General features: G+C 37.7%; 1 protein-coding gene across 1 annotated transcript in view; it reads left to right on the top strand.

Moving 5' to 3' along the window:
- LOC106767790 overlaps positions 1-15836 on the top strand; it is an 89627-nt gene that overhangs the window by 60603 nt on the left and 13188 nt on the right. Inside the window, exons 35-50 of the mRNA XM_014652742.2 lie at positions 136-342; positions 1049-1152; positions 1671-1966; positions 2104-2179; positions 2611-3309; positions 3424-3742; positions 4584-4742; positions 4863-5026; positions 5182-5362; positions 5436-5705; positions 5806-6012; positions 6470-6524; positions 6780-6910; positions 11803-12300; positions 12398-13201; positions 13298-13374. Coding sequence (XP_014508228.1) covers positions 136-342; positions 1049-1152; positions 1671-1966; positions 2104-2179; positions 2611-3309; positions 3424-3742; positions 4584-4742; positions 4863-5026; positions 5182-5362; positions 5436-5705; positions 5806-6012; positions 6470-6524; positions 6780-6910; positions 11803-12300; positions 12398-13201; positions 13298-13374 — 4247 coding nt within the window. The remainder of the gene's footprint in view (positions 1-135; positions 343-1048; positions 1153-1670; positions 1967-2103; positions 2180-2610; positions 3310-3423; positions 3743-4583; positions 4743-4862; positions 5027-5181; positions 5363-5435; positions 5706-5805; positions 6013-6469; positions 6525-6779; positions 6911-11802; positions 12301-12397; positions 13202-13297; positions 13375-15836) is intronic.

A 15836-nucleotide genomic window follows, 5' to 3' on the forward strand; every position in this document is an offset into this window, starting at 1 on the left:
ATAGAATACAATCCCAAAATTTATTTGTTCTTACACTGTCCAGTAGCCACTTCAATGTAGAATTTCTTGTACCTCCCTTTCCCTATTTTACTTGCTTATTATTAGTAGCTCACAATTTTGTTATTTATTCATCAGAATGGTTTTCTTCTACGGAAGTATGCATGCCTTAGTAATGATAGCAGCTACTCAATCTCTAGTGAAGATGGTGTTGACATTGCAGATCCTGGCAATTTTCCATCTAATGATGAGAAAAGCCTTGACAATGTGAATCAGATATCAAGCACTTCTACATATTCTCAAAGTGATTCAAATGGAACTCAGAGCTTTTCCTTTGAGACCCAGGTAGGTGATATTTCATCTTTCCATGAATAGTATTGTCAAAATCCCTTTATTTATGTTGCAGTTAATATTTCCTTGTACATTTTTAATTACATAATTAAGAAATTTAATTACATTTCATAATCAGGAGGATTGATAGGCTTACAATATATTTATATGCGTTGTATGAGATTTTTTATCTGGAATTGTAGGGAGCAATTGCCCCTCTTCAATACCAGAAATAGTTTTTTTGACATGGTAACAGAGCTGATGATTTGTCTTAGAACCTAGCTTAGATGGAGACAAGTATGTCCCATTGTGGTAAGACCCAACGGTAGTTAGGATCAAAGAGAAGTGTGTTGGGATAAATGGGTTGGCCAAGTATGTCCTATTGTGTAGAAACCCGTGCTAAGACCTAACTCATACTTGAGGGGAAGACTGTTAGGACTAAGTATGAGTAGAAAGTCTCACATTAAGTAAAAATGAGAAAGTTGAGTGACTTGTAAGAAAAACAAGACCCATAAATTTTGTGCCTTTAGGTTTTATGTTGGAGGTGGGGTCATGATCTCTTATATGAGCCATCCATACCTCAAGTGGTGAATGTCCCTAGTCTATCAAAGTAATGTTCTTTATATATGTTTACCTTTAATCCAAAAGAACTTACCTATTTGTCTAGCTTTAAACCTATTCATTTTATTGTGTTCTGATGGCTGTCGTACTTTGTTGTTAGGTTGTTTCTGCTGAATTTACCTTCTATGATGGCACTAAGTCGTTTCTTGATAATTCATCTTATGGCGAGAAGCTTGTTCGAGCAAAGTTGGATCTAAGTTTCATGTGAGTTTCATAGTATAAAGTGTTAAATTTTCTTGGGAGAGTTACTGTTTTAGAATTCTTGGTAGAAATATTTTCAGTTTAGGAACAAAGTAAACTATAGACCTGCTTGGTTGAGCTTTTTTGTAAGTACTTCTGAAAGAGAAAACTAAAGAAAAATTGAAATTAGACTCTATAAGGTAAAATTAGCTTGTGAAGAAGTCAATTTCATTTTTCTTGATATTTTTCTCTCCTAGAAATGTTTATGGAAAATTTTGTTCAAACAGACTTAATGCATGTTCAGGGTTAGACCATTAGCTAATGAGCACTTTGTGGACATTATGAAAATTTGTTAATTGTTTTTCAGCTGGAATTATTTTTGGTAAGAAATTCTTAAACTATATCTCCTAATTTTCTCATAACAACTTTTGTGTTCAATCTCTCCTTTTAGCTGATTCTTTCAGAAAAAATTGTAAGAAAAAATTGTAAGAATTTTTCTGACTGAAACTTGACCTGTTAGCTTCTTCAATATATTTGAATAGGTATGCCTCCAAGGAGAAAGACTCTTGGATTAGAGCTCTGTTGAAGGATTTCACTGTTGAGGCTGGTTCTGGTCTTACCATTCTAGATCCAGTAGATATATCAGGGGGATATACTTCTGTGAAAGACAAAACAAATATATCTTTGCTATCAACGGACATATGTTTACATCTTTCACTTAGTGCTCTTTCTCTTGTGCTAAATCTGCAAAGTCAGGCATCTGCTGCATTAAGTTTTGGAAATGCAATTCCTCTGATTCAATGTACCAACTATGACCGAATTTGGGTGTCTGAGAAAGGTTTATTCCCAATTACGCAATTTTCTGGTTGCAATTTTTCTTTTATTTTTATGTAATCCATTTATCAACTTGACTGATTATTTTTTTGTACCATTTATAACTGGGAAACCAGGTTCTTATAATGAACTATTTTGCAGAGACTGGTCATATAACCGTTTGGAGGCCTCGAGCTCCTGCAAATTATGTTGTATTGGGAGATTGTGTGACATCAAGGTATACTTATTTATTTTTTTTCATTTATACCTTGCTTTTGTATTCTAATAATCTTCTGGAACTCACTTTCTTGATCATTCCCAGTGAAATCTTTGTCGGAAGTTTTCAACTTGGTCAAACATCAAAATCACATCAGCAAAATGTCATGAAATATCGTTTAAGATGGTCCTTTTCTTGATATTGTTATACACTATATGCTTTGTGTAATACTTTTAGAGAGAGAAAGAGGATAGATTCTGAAATGCTGTATCTGTTGCAACTGAGCTCATAATTGGATTACTTTGAATTGCCAAAAACAATTCTGGAATACGACAGATAATATAGTTTTCCATTAGCATTCTATGTTAAATATTTTTTCCAGTGAATTCTGTTGTAAATTGCCAAAGACATAGATTCCTTACTGTTAATTTTACATTTCCATGTCTTTTCAGGCCAATTCCTCCTTCACAGGCAGTAATGGCTGTTAGTAACACATATGGTCGTGTAAGGAAGCCAGTTGGTTTCCATCTTATTGGATCATTCCTCAACATTCAAGGGCGTGGTGGAAGTGAAGACCATTCTTTTGATGACAATGATTGTTCTCTTTGGATGCCCATTGCACCCTCTGGGTACACAGCTCTAGGATGTGTTGTTCATGTTGGGAACGAACCACCCCCAAATCACATTGTTCACTGCTTACGTTCTGATCTGGTGACATCAGCAAAGTATACAGACTGCTTATTGAATATACCATTAAATAGTCACTTTATTTCTGGCTTTAGCATATGGCGCCTTGATAATGCTGTTGGTTCATTTTTTGCTCATTCTTCCACTGGTTGCCCTCCCAAGGACAGATGTTATGACTTAAATCATCTGCTTGTTTGGAATTCAAATCGAGCTCCCTTGATAGGTCCCGTGTCAGATTATCCTTCTGATCAAGAAAGTAAAATTATCCAGACAAGCAAAAGCGTAAATACGTCTGGGTGGGATATTCTCAAGTCCATTTCAAAAGCAACTAATTGCTATATGTCTACGCCTAACTTTGAAAGGATATGGTGGGACAAAGGCAGTGACCTCCGCCGTCCAGTCTCTATTTGGCGACCAATAGCACGACATGGTTATTCTGTCTTGGGTGATTGCATCACTGAAGGGTTAGACCTATTGCCCTCTATGCCTTTTTCTAACTTTCTATCATCTTTGTTTTACTCAACCTACTTAAATGGTTTTTTGGGGACTAATTTTTTTCTTTCTTCTCTTGTCTACAGCCTAGAACCCCCAGCACTAGGAATAATCTTCAAGAATGACACTCCTGATGTCTCTTCCAAACCTGTTCAATTTACCAAAGTTTCCCATATTGCAGCAAAAGGGATTGATGAAGTTTTCTTTTGGTATCCAATAGCTCCTCCTGGTTATGTTTCTCTAGGATGTGTTGTCTCCAAATTAGATGAGCCTCCACGATTGGATCTGTTTTGCTGTCCAAGGATGGATCTTGTTAGCCAGGCAAACATTCATGAGGTCCCTCTTTCAAGATCTTCAAGTTCAAAGACTCCTCAATGTTGGAGCATATGGAAAGTAGAAAATCAGGTTAAAAATTACCTCCGATGGTTCACTCTAAAAGTTTATTTTGTATCGAAAGCTCTATTTATGTGTGGTATTAAGAAAATTCTGTTATTCTTAGAATTTTGGTTTGGGTCTAAAGTCTCACACCTAGCAGTATTGAGTTTGGCACCAATAATAGAATAAGAATGGTCTTGGATATCAATTTACAATTTGGGTCTAACATGATTTCACAAAATTGATTTACAAGGTAAGGGTTACCTCCCCACTTACACTAATTTAGCTTTATCTCTACTCCATGTGGAACTTGGTTCTTTTCCCAATTGGGGTGCATGTTAATTTTATCCACTTGCTATGGAATTAGCCTAAGGGAGCATCCACATGCCAAATTTATTATACAAATTTATTAAAATAGAAAACTCTTATGCCTTCTTCACTTGAATGGATTTGGAGGAGAGTGATTGAATGGATTTGAGAGGATTTGCAGGTAAATTTTTTTGTTGTTTATTTGAGTTGATTTGGAAGTAAGTGAGAGTGGATTTGGAAGTAAAGTTTGTGAGAATAAGTGTAAGATTTGATTTATGTGACAGATTAATAAAATTTACTTCCAAATCCACTCTCATTTACCTCCAAATCCACTCAAATAAACAACAAAAAAATTATCTTCAAATTCATTTAATCACTCTCCCCCAAGTCCATTCAAATGAACAAAGCCTTAGGGATTTTTTAGTTTTGAAAGTAGAAGCAGAAAACACTTTAGCAGGACTCTATGATCATATTGAGCTAGTGTTCCATACCATATTTTCAACCCCCTCCCCCTTGCAAATGAAACAAAAAAGATTTTACTTATTCTACTATGTGTCTGCAGGCTTGCACATTTCTAGCTCGTTCTGATCTAAAAAAGCCATCAAGCCGATTAGCATACATAATTGGTGATTCTGTGAAGCCCAAGACTCGTGAAAACATAAATACCGAACTAAAGCTGCGATACTTTTCCTTGACAATTTTGGACAGCTTATGTGGAATGGTTTATTTTCTATACCTCTTGTGAACTGTGAAAATAGTTGCCATTCTTCTCTACATTTTTCTCCAATAACATTTTTTAATGCAGGAATAATCATTGTGTTATTTTCAACTACCCTTACAGATGAGACCCCTATTTGACACTACAATTACTAATATTAAGCTTGCAACCCATGGAGGACTACATGGGATGAATGCAGTACTGATTGCTTCAATTGTTGCATCAACCTTCAATGCACACTTAGAGGCATGGGAGCCTGTTGTGGAACCATTTGATGGAATATTCAAGTAAATAATGTCATTTAATATTTTTTTTTTTTTTTGTACAATATTTTAATTACACATTGATACTGATTGTCTACTACCTTCTTGTGATTTTAGTCATGAATCAATCCAGTTGAGAATATTCCATTAATTAGATGTTTATTTTCTAACTTGTTTAGGTTTGAAACTTTTGACACCAATGCACAATCACCATCTGGAGTTGGGAAGAGAGTTCGAATTTCAGCCACCAGTATGTTGAATGTAAATGTTAGTGCAGCAAATCTTGAATCCTTTGTGGGAAGCATTCTTTCATGGAGACAACAGTTAGAGCTTGAAGAGAAAACATCAAAGCTGAATGTGGTAAAATTAAAAATCCTTTATCCTTTTATCCTTTAAATCTTGCAATTTTTAACCTTGCTGTTTGGATTTGCAGGAGGTTGGTGATCAACAAGGCAATGGAGAAAATACTACTTTTTCTGCACTTGATGAGGATGACTTACAGACTGTGGTAGTTGAAAATAAACTTGGGTGTGATATTTTTGTCAAAAAAGTCGAGCAGGCTGTAGATACAGTTGACAAACTACAACCTGGCAATTGTGCTTCTGTCTGGATTCCACCTCCAAGGTTTTCAAATAGGTTAAATGTAGCAAATGAATCTAGGGAAGCTCGTTATTATGTTGCTGTACAGATACTTGAAGCCAAGGTCATAATAAGTTGGAAATGGTTTATACATAATTCCAATCCTCTTCCTGATTTTCCTCCCTACCCAGAATGTTGAGTCCAATTCATTTCATATTTTGTAGGGCTTACCTATCATTGATGATGGTAACAGCCATAACATCTTTTGTGCTTTGCGTCTTCTTGTTGACAACCAAGCATCAGAACAGCAAAAGCTTTTTCCCCAGAGTGCAAGAACTAAGTGTGTGAAGCCTGTTCTATCAAGAATTGAAGATCAGGTTGAAGGTAGAGTAAAGTGGAACGAACTTTTCATTTTTGAAGTCCCCCGAAAGGTATTGCATTGTTAATTGATTAGTTTTACAATTTTGCTTCATTTTTTTTTCCAATTTCCTCAATAACTGAATTTTATTGGAAGTTTTTGAGTGGAAAGTTTGGCCAACTAGAAAATAATGCCATAACATTAGAAAATGTTACTTTTATTAAGCAACACTTATTTTCATATATTTAAATTGTCATTATACATCCATTCAGTTAGGGGTTTCTCTATTTTATTAATTCTTGGATCCACAATTTTGTGTACATTTAATTCTATACTTTAGACCTGCTTTAGTATCAACACAAGCTCTAGTATGGTCATCCCTTGAGGTTTTTGGAATTTTTGCTCAGTCCACATTTTTTCCTTCCCAACACCACCCAATGTATATGTGTGTGAGTGCATAAGGTGTCTGCATTCATCAATTTAAATTTTGTACGCATTGACCTACTATTACATTGAGAAATTCATTACAGGCCCCTGCCAAGTTGGAAATAGAAGTGACAAATCTCGGAGCAAAAGCTGGGAAAGGTAATTCTTTGATGATTTACTCTGTGATGCATATCTTGGATGTCTTGTTGGCTTTAGTTTGTACAATGTCTAATGCTATTGATTGAATCCATTGGAGTAATTTAATCAATTAAAGTAATTTAATCAATTAAACGATGTTTCTATGTAATTTGTTATATCTCAATTTCAACCATTAGTTGTCATTTATTATTTGGAGTTATATATTTTCTTCCAAATCAGTTGCTTTTTCCCAAAACTTATGTAGTCAACATGCAGGGGAAGTTGTGGGTGCACTATCCTTTTCTGTTGGACATGGTGCAAATACTCTGAAGAAGGTTGCTTCTGTGAGAATGTTTCAACCAGCAAATGATGCCCAGAGCATTAGATCATATCCACTTAGTAGATTGGTTAGTTTCTATAATTTAGTCATTTTTATCTGTTAAATGAAGTTATTAATTGTTAGATAGTGCAGAGTCTATGAGAGAAGAAAAAAGAATTAATAGCCTAACTAATTGTTTTAACAGTTAGGCTGGGAGGGAAAGGAATGTATAAATAGTTCCTTCTTTCTGTTACGCGGGAGTATTTGATCATTTTGTGTACAGACAGGTTCATTAAACCTTGTGAGGGAGGTTATGCTCCCAATGACTCTTGTATAGCATTCAATTACTGTGAATAATATAAGAATTCCATTCTTTCAATGTTGTTTACTGTTCTTTGAGGGAGTGTTAGTTAGGTACAGATTCAAGAAACCAAACAAAGTGGTCCAACTTGTCGGATCGTTTGGTGAGAGAAGGAGAGCGATGGAAGGGAGAATGAACGTGGTGGAGTACCAGCTTGAAGCGTTTGAGATTATAGTGGAAGGAGTCAAGGCGAAGACAGCGGCTTTGCGTCAAAATTCGACAACCATGCGCCACAATCTGCAAGAAATAATGAGAATGCTTGGCGGAAGGGCAAGAAACGCGGAGCATCATCAGTCCGATGGCAATCAGGCATCATTTAACGAGAATCGAAGGAGATGGGAGGAAGAGAAGGGGGACGAATGGAGAACCAATTCAATTGGAGGAAGAGGGTTGAGTTACCCGTTTTTTAGGGGTCCGATCCACTAATTGGGTCAATCGGACTGAGAGGTGCTTTGAGCTACAAGGAGTAGTGAAAGAAGAGAATGTGAGATTGGCGTACCTAAGCATGGAGGGTAGTGCGGGCTACTGGTTTCCTTCTTGAGGGAGAAGGCTAGAGGTCAAACCTGGGATGGATTGAGGGGCGATGATCGGTCAATTTGGGGAAAGGAGAAATGGGTCAATTTTTCAAAGGTTGGCTAACAACAAGCAAACCGGAAGAGTAGAAGAGTATGTCCAAGATTTCGAGGTCTTGGTAGGTTAGACGCATGATGAACAGTTATTGGGATATTTTCTGGCGGGTATTCAAGAAGATATCCGAAATCAGGTCAGGCCCCACGACCCGCAAGAGTTGATAGCAGCGATGCACATCGCCAAGGATGTGGAAGATGTCCAAGGGGGAGTGAAGGTCTAGAGTGGGAGCGTGAGCCGCAACCCGACATCTTGGGGTCGAACAGGAGGTGCGATAACGCGGGTTGAACCGAACCGCTCACACTCAGGTCAACCAGGCAGAGCGGAAAGTTTAGCGTCAGTGAAGAAAGAAGGCAACCCTATGAGTGGGATGGTGAGAGGAGCAAGTGCGTGGGAAGTGAGAGCAAGGGTAGAGGCCAACGGAATTTATCGTACCAAGAATTCATTAAGAGGAGGGATGAAGGGAATTGTTTTAGGTGTGGTGGACAATTTGGTCATGGTCATCAGTGCCCGGAACGCAGTCTGCGAGTGGTGATCCTAGGAGAGGATGAGGAAGAAGAACCCGACTATGTGGTGGAGGAGCTGGATCAAAATCAAATGGAGTTGTCCGCGTTTTCGGCTGGGGAATGACGCACCCCAAAACCATGAAGCTACATGGCCAGATAGGAGGGAAGCAAGTGTTAATATTGATAGATAGCGCGGCAAGTCACAACTTTTTAAGTAAGGACTTGGTAGAGATATTAGGATTGATTAAGGTGGGTACTCCACCTTACTGGGTGAGCTTGGGTGATGGTCAGAGAAAGAAAACCAGGGGGTACTGTGAGGAGGTGAAAATCCGAGTAGGGGAGGTTGAGATAATTGACCGATTTCACTTGTTTGAAAGGGGGGAGTTGATATCATATTGGGAGTCGAGTGGTTAGCCAAGCTGGGGGAGGTGACTTTAAATTGGAAGGAGATGACGATAGCATTCAGCCAAGGAGGTAGAAGGGTGACAATTAGAGGAGACCTAATGCTAGCAATGAGGATGGTAGAACCACGGGCACTTTTAAAAATGAAGGAGGTGGAGGCTTGGACGCTGGTTTGGGAATTGTGTGAGATTGGAAGCGGTGAGGAAGAAAGATGGGGTCAGGAATTGACAGACGAGCAGGACTTGGAAATGGAGCAACTCTTGGCTCAGTATTCTGGGGTTTTTCAAGAGGTTGTGGGGCTTCCTCCTGACAAAGGTATGGTGCACCAAATTCCTTTGAAAGAGGGTGTAGATCCTGTGAACGTTAGACCATACAAATACCCTCACGTAATGAAGAGTGGGATTGAGAAGCAGGTGACAGAAATGCTTAAAGTTGGAGTTATCAGGCCTAGCACGAGTCTTTATTTGAGCCTGGTTATACTACTCAAGAAGAAGGATGACAGTTGAAGGTTTTGCGTGGACTACCGAGCCCTAAACTGAGCTACTGTGCTTGATAAATTCCCAATATCGGTGATTGGGGAGCTATTAGACGAACTGAGGAGCTATGAGATTATGGTGATGCCCTTTGGCCTCACCAATGTAGCAAACCGAAAGAAATGTGAGTTCGGTAAAAGTTAGATAGGGTATCTTGGACATTTGATTTCTAAAAAAGGAGTTGAGATGGATCAGGAAAAAGTTAAAGTTGTGTTGGACTGGGAGAAACCTAGGACTTTGAAAGCTTTGAGAGGACTCCTGGGTTTGACCGGATATTATAGACGCTTCATTAAAGATTATGGAGAGATAGCAAAACTTTTAACGGAGCTATTAAAAAAGGGGCAGTTTGGGTGGAATGAACAAGTAGAAAGGGCAATGACAAGGTTGAAGAAAGCGATTACGACTGTGCCATTGCTGATTTTACCCAATTTTGGGCAGTCATTTCACATAGAGTGTCACGAATCTAGAGGGGGAGTAGGAGCGGTGCTTACCTAGGGGAAAAGACCAATAGCTTTCTTTAGCAAAGCTTTGTCGGAGGCCACACTAAACAAGTCAATATATGAGAAAGAACTAATGGCTTTGGTCCTAGCTATACAACAATGGAGACCATACCTCCTTGGGCAGAAGTTTGTGGTCCACACGTATCAAAGAAGTCTAAGATACCTACTTGAGCAACGCATCACCGCCCAGAATCAACAAAACTGGATTGCGAAGCTCCTTAGGTATGAAATCATTTATATGTCAGGGATCACCAATAAAGTTGCAGATGCCCTGTCTAGAAAAAGGAAAGACGGAATGGAAGAGGAGAAGGAGTTGAGAGCGATAGCACGGCCTTATTGGAAAGATTTCGAAGAGATCTTGAAGGAGGTTGAGGAGGATGAGGCTTTGAAGGGTATTATGGAGGAATTGAAGCAGGATTCCAACTTGCGTCTAGCATACACTCTAGAACAGGGTAGATTACATTATAAAGGGAGACTGGTAGTTTCAACCAAATTTGCCTGGGTTCCTAAGTTGATTGCTGAGTTCCATTTGACCCATACAGGAGGACATTCAGGAGTTTATAGAACCTGTCGTAAGGTTGCTCAGTCACTTTAATGGTTAGGTATGAAGTAGGAAGTCATCGATTTTGTTGCCAGTTGCCTCGTATGTCAACAACACAAATACTTGGCCTTTTCGCCCCAAGGGCTGCTATAACCCTTGCCAATATTGAATGCAATCTGGGAGGAAGTGAGTATGGACTTTATAATGAAGTTGCCCAAGTCCCAGGGATTCGATGCAGTGCTAGTGGTAGTAGATCGCCTCAGTAAATATGCTCATTTTTTACCCTGAAACACTAGTATTCGGCCCGTGCTATTGTTGAAGTGTTCGTTAGGCAAATTGTGAGGTTGCATGGGGTGTCCCTCTCCATTGTGAGTGACAGAGACCCATTGTTTCTGAGCATATTCTGGAGGGAGTTGTTTAAAATGCAGGGAACTCAATTACAGATGAGTAACTAGCTACTAGGGGGCTGCAAGATGTACCCCTTTCGAAACTGTATATGGGAGGCCTCCTCCTTCATTACATAGATTTATACTAGGGGAAATGTCGGTGGAATCCGTAGCCCAGGAGCTACAAACAAGGGATGAAGCTTTGAAGCAGCTGAGGTTCCACTTGGTTCGAAGCCAGGATCTGATGGTGAAGTATGCTAACTGGAAGAGGAAAGAAGCAAACATTGAGGTGGGAGAATGGGTGTACCTCTAGATCAGGCCGCATAGGCAAGTTACAATGCCAATTCGACTACATCCAAAGTTAGCTGCTAGATAATTCGGACCCTCTCAAGTCACACAGAAGGTGGAGGAGGTGGCTTTTAGGCTCCAGTTGCCGGATACAGCACGCATACATCCCGTTTTTCACATTTCCCAGTTAAAGAAAGCCATAGGAGAAAAGAGGGTGGAGGAGAGGGAGCTGCCCACATACTTGCAGGTGGAAGGGACGACTTATTGACCAATCAGAGTGTTAGATCGAAGGCAGTCACCACAAGGACAGGAAGGAGACCATCATGTACTGATTGAGTGGCAAGAAGGGGAAAGAGACAGGGCAATGTGGGAAGAGGAGATGACTATCAAGGACCAATATCCAGACTTCAACCTTGAGGACAAGGTTGAACATGGGACGATGGGTAATGTTAGACAGTGGAGAGTCTATGAGATAAGAAAAAAGAATTAATAGCCAAACTAAATGTTTTAACAGTTAGGCTGGGAGGGAAAGGAATGTATAAATATTTCCTTGTTTTTGTTAGGCGGGAGTGTTTTATCATTTTGTGTACAGATAGGTTCACTGAACCTTGTGAGGGAGGTTATGCTCCCAGTGACTCTTTTATAACATTCAATTACTGTGAATAATACAAGAATTCCATTCTTTGCTGTTTACTATTCTTTGAGGGAGTGTTAGTTAGGTTCAGATTCAAGAAACCTAACATTAATTGTCTTTATATTTTTGTTAAAAAAATAAATTCATTAAGTGTGTAGGATTTTCTATTTACTTTTATCCTGTGTCACTTATTCTGGTTCAGCAAAATGTTGAAGCCATGCATGATGGATGCCTCTTTGTTTCAACCTCTTATTTTGAAAGAAACAAAATTGCCAACCTTCAAAGTGATATGGAACGTGAGAATGATGATGATAGAGACATAGGTTTTTGGGTGGGGCTCAGCCTAGAGAGTGATTGGGTGAGTATTAGATCGTTGCTTCCACTTTCAGTGACTCCAGTATCATTACAGAAGGAATATATTGGTATGGAAGTTGTGATGAAAAATGGAAAGAAGCATGTAATATTCAGGGGTCTTGTTACAGTAGTGAATGATTCAGATGTTATTTTGAATATTATGACAAGCCATGCATCTCATACTCATGGTCCCTCGCTTCGAGTAAACAGCTCTAGTACTGTAACTGAAGAAGTCTTTCAAAATCAGTATTACCAGCCGTCAACTGGTTGGGGTAACAATTGGCCAGGTGCGCACAATGATAATCCTGGACATTGGAGCACAAGGGATTTCTCAAACTCATCTAAGGTTGGTATATTTGTATATTCCAGTTATCACCAGTTAACTCTCTGGAGTGAGATCCATTTATGATTATTTTCCTAATCTCACTTGTATCATTTTGAAGGATTTCTTTGAACCTCCACTTCCTCAAGGGTGGAAATGGTCCTCAGGTTGGTCCATAGATAAGTCTCAATATGTTGACAAGGAAGGCTGGGCTTATGGGCCTGACATTATAAGCTTAAGATGGCCTCCTACTTCTTCACTGTTTTCAACCAAATCAGCCTCTGATGTTGTGCGTCGAAGACGTTGGGTTCGTACTAGACAGTCTTTTTCTGACCAAGGTACAGAGTGTTTGCAGAGCGGAGCAAGTACTGTGCACCCTGGAGCTTCTGCTGTTTTATCATGGAGAAGTACATCCAAGGACTCTGACCATTGCCTGCAAGTTCGACCTAAATTTGATAATTCTCAGCCCTCATATTCATGGGGTTGTTCTATTGCTGTTGGTTCAAGTTATATATATAGCAAAGATAACCTATTAGATCCAGGTTCTAGGCTAACTGCTGTAACACCCAATGCCTCTTTGAAGCTTAATGAGCTTGAGAAAAAAGATATACTTCTGTGTTGTAATCCTAACAGTGGAGGTAAACAATTGTGGTTTAGTGTGAGTACAGATGCCACAGTTCTCAATACTGAATTAAATGTACCTGTATATGATTGGAGAATATCTATCAGCTCTCCTTTGAAATTGGAGAACCGGCTACCTTGTCCTGCTGAATTTTCAATCTCAGAGAAAATAAAGGAAGGAAATTGTATTGAGCGACATCATGGTGTCGTATCTTCTCGTCAGACTGTACATATCTATTCAGCTGATATACAGAAGCCACTATATATTACTTTGAGAGTGGAGGGTGGCTGGGTCATGGAAAAGGTGATAACTTTTATTTTAAAGAAATTGTATTAAATTGTCTGTGCTTTGCAATTTAGCTCATATGCTTAGACTTCTTTACTTGATTCATCTCCTTAGGACCCAATTCTAGTGCTGGATCCTTCTTTCTCGAATCATGTTTCATCTTTTTGGATGATTCACCAGCAAAGTAAAAGGTATGTAATCTGCTTTTCTTTCAAAGTAAGTTGCATAAATTTATTTGAAGTGACTCGCTTTTGTGATGTATTAAATTCTACACAAACATTTCTTCCAATAATGTTCCGAGGGATAATGTATTTTGATTATTTGAGATTTTGAGCAGTACTTTTCCTTGAAATACATCAATGATATGGTATCTTTATCACATCATCACAGCAATACGAATATAGCTTGTTAAATATGTTAATTCTTTTGTAATGAAAACGCAAACATGAATATTTGTTTGTCCTCTAGCATAACATTGTCTACATATATGTTAAAATGTAGAAAACAAAAATATGTACTGAGTACCTTTGTGACTGAATACATGATGGATAAAAGTTTATATACTCATTACATTTGTTATGCATGAATAAAGAATATTGTCTCCTCTAAAATAAATATAACATGACTATAATAGTGAACAAAATGTATTATTTTGATTCTCAACACTCCCTCGCAAGCTAGAATATAAAATCATATGTACCAAGTTTCTTTTGATCATAAATTTGATGAACCTTGTGGAAATATCTCCTGACTTGATTTTCTCCCTAATGGAAATGAGAGTCAATCTTAATAAGATGTACGAGAGAAAATGATTTTATTGAATTGAATAAATGACTTGATTTTCTCCCTAATGGAAATGAGAGTCAATCTTAATAAGATGTACGAGAGAAAATGATTTTATTGAATTGAATAAATAAAACAGTACATAAGCATCTTTATCCCTAAAGAAATTAATTCTAAGTGATCTCTAGTATCTTACAAGAGCACACTAGTAATAATTACACTTGAACTATGTACGAAAATAGAGAATAATTTCATTGATAACAATCAACCAATTACATTCTCATAATCTCTATGTGTAATAATCAAAATGTACTTAAATGAATAGGAAGGTTTTGAAGCTAATTTTTCCTGAGTACTATGGAGATATTGAGAATATATCCAATCTCTTCTTATGTGTAATAATCTACTATTACCAACATTTACAATCTCTTCTTGTAGCTTAACAAAATATTTTCTCTTGACTCAACATTCCCCTCAAGCTATTGAATGAAAATTTCATTCCTAGATTGCATGTGAGATTATGAAATCATTCTATGAGAAGACCTTCATAAACAGATCTGATAACTGAGGCCTAGATGTGACATCAGAAGGTGATAAGGCCACTATCTAGTTTTTTTTTAGAGAATATGTTCTTGGTCCTATCATGCTGAACTATATTGTGAGCTACACTAATAGCTAATTATTATCACAATACCCAATCATGGACTTTTGACATGTTGCTTTAAGATCGTTCAAAATAATTCTCAGTCATAACAATTCACAAACCCCATGTGTCAGCTTGTATTCAGTCTTTGCACTAGACCTTGCAGCAACTTTTTGTTTTTTACTTCTTCAAGTCACCAAATTTTCACCCAAAAGCATGAATGTCTAAGTTGGATATCTTATCTGTAATAGACCTTGCATAATCTGTATCACTGTACACTTCCATTTTTTATTTTTCATTCCCCTTGAACAACAATGCCGTTCCTACACTTGTTTTCAAATATCGAAGGACTTTATTCACGTCCTTGGATTATGCATGAACTAACTAACTAGGCTCACAACATAAGCTATATTAGGTTTGTTGTAGGCTAAGGAAATATGTTTTGCCACAAGTCTTTGATATTGACCCTTATTTGCAGTAGCACTACCACCATCAAAGTCAATTCTATGGTTATGTTCTATGAGAACTCCAATGGTTTTGTACAACAATCTAAAAGCAACCGAACCATATTAAGAAGGATTATCTAAGATGATAAAGGGATTTGTGAAAGCAACAAATCATATTAGAGAACTTCCCTTGAGTAACAAAACTAGGTGGTTGTGCCATCCATCATGTATACTTATTTGTCAAGATTGTCATGCAAAAAAGCATTCTTAAAAGTTGTATTTAGGTTTAACCCAATTATACAAAATCGGCTTGTAAGATAGAGTTATACTCCACTTATTTAATATAATTTGGTTATATTTTTAATCAATGTGAAATCTTCACTAAATCCCCTCTAGCTGAAGATGGTACATCTCAAGCATGGGTTAGATATTTGCAAGTGATATGATAATGGTTCGGTAGTATAGACTCTTAGAAAGTGAGGTTATATCTAACTAAACATTGCAAATCCGATTTATAAGATAAAATTTTCACATACATTAATATTATAATTTGGTTATATCTTTAGTTGATATAGCATCTACAACAATATAATTTTTTATTAGAAATAGTTTACTTCATTAAGGAGTTTTTTCACAAGGATTGTATTCTTGAAATGAATGTTCCAGTTTATATTATGTGTTTGTTGTGTTAGGTTGAAATATGAATGTGCGAAAGGTATATTTTCTTGTGCAAATTTTAGTCTAATAATCCATTGTTCCTCCTTCCAATTTTTATACAGTT

Source organism: Vigna radiata, chromosome 7 (genome assembly GCF_000741045.1).
Source record: "Vigna radiata var. radiata cultivar VC1973A chromosome 7, Vradiata_ver6, whole genome shotgun sequence".
Classification (NCBI taxonomy): domain Eukaryota; kingdom Viridiplantae; phylum Streptophyta; class Magnoliopsida; order Fabales; family Fabaceae; genus Vigna; species Vigna radiata.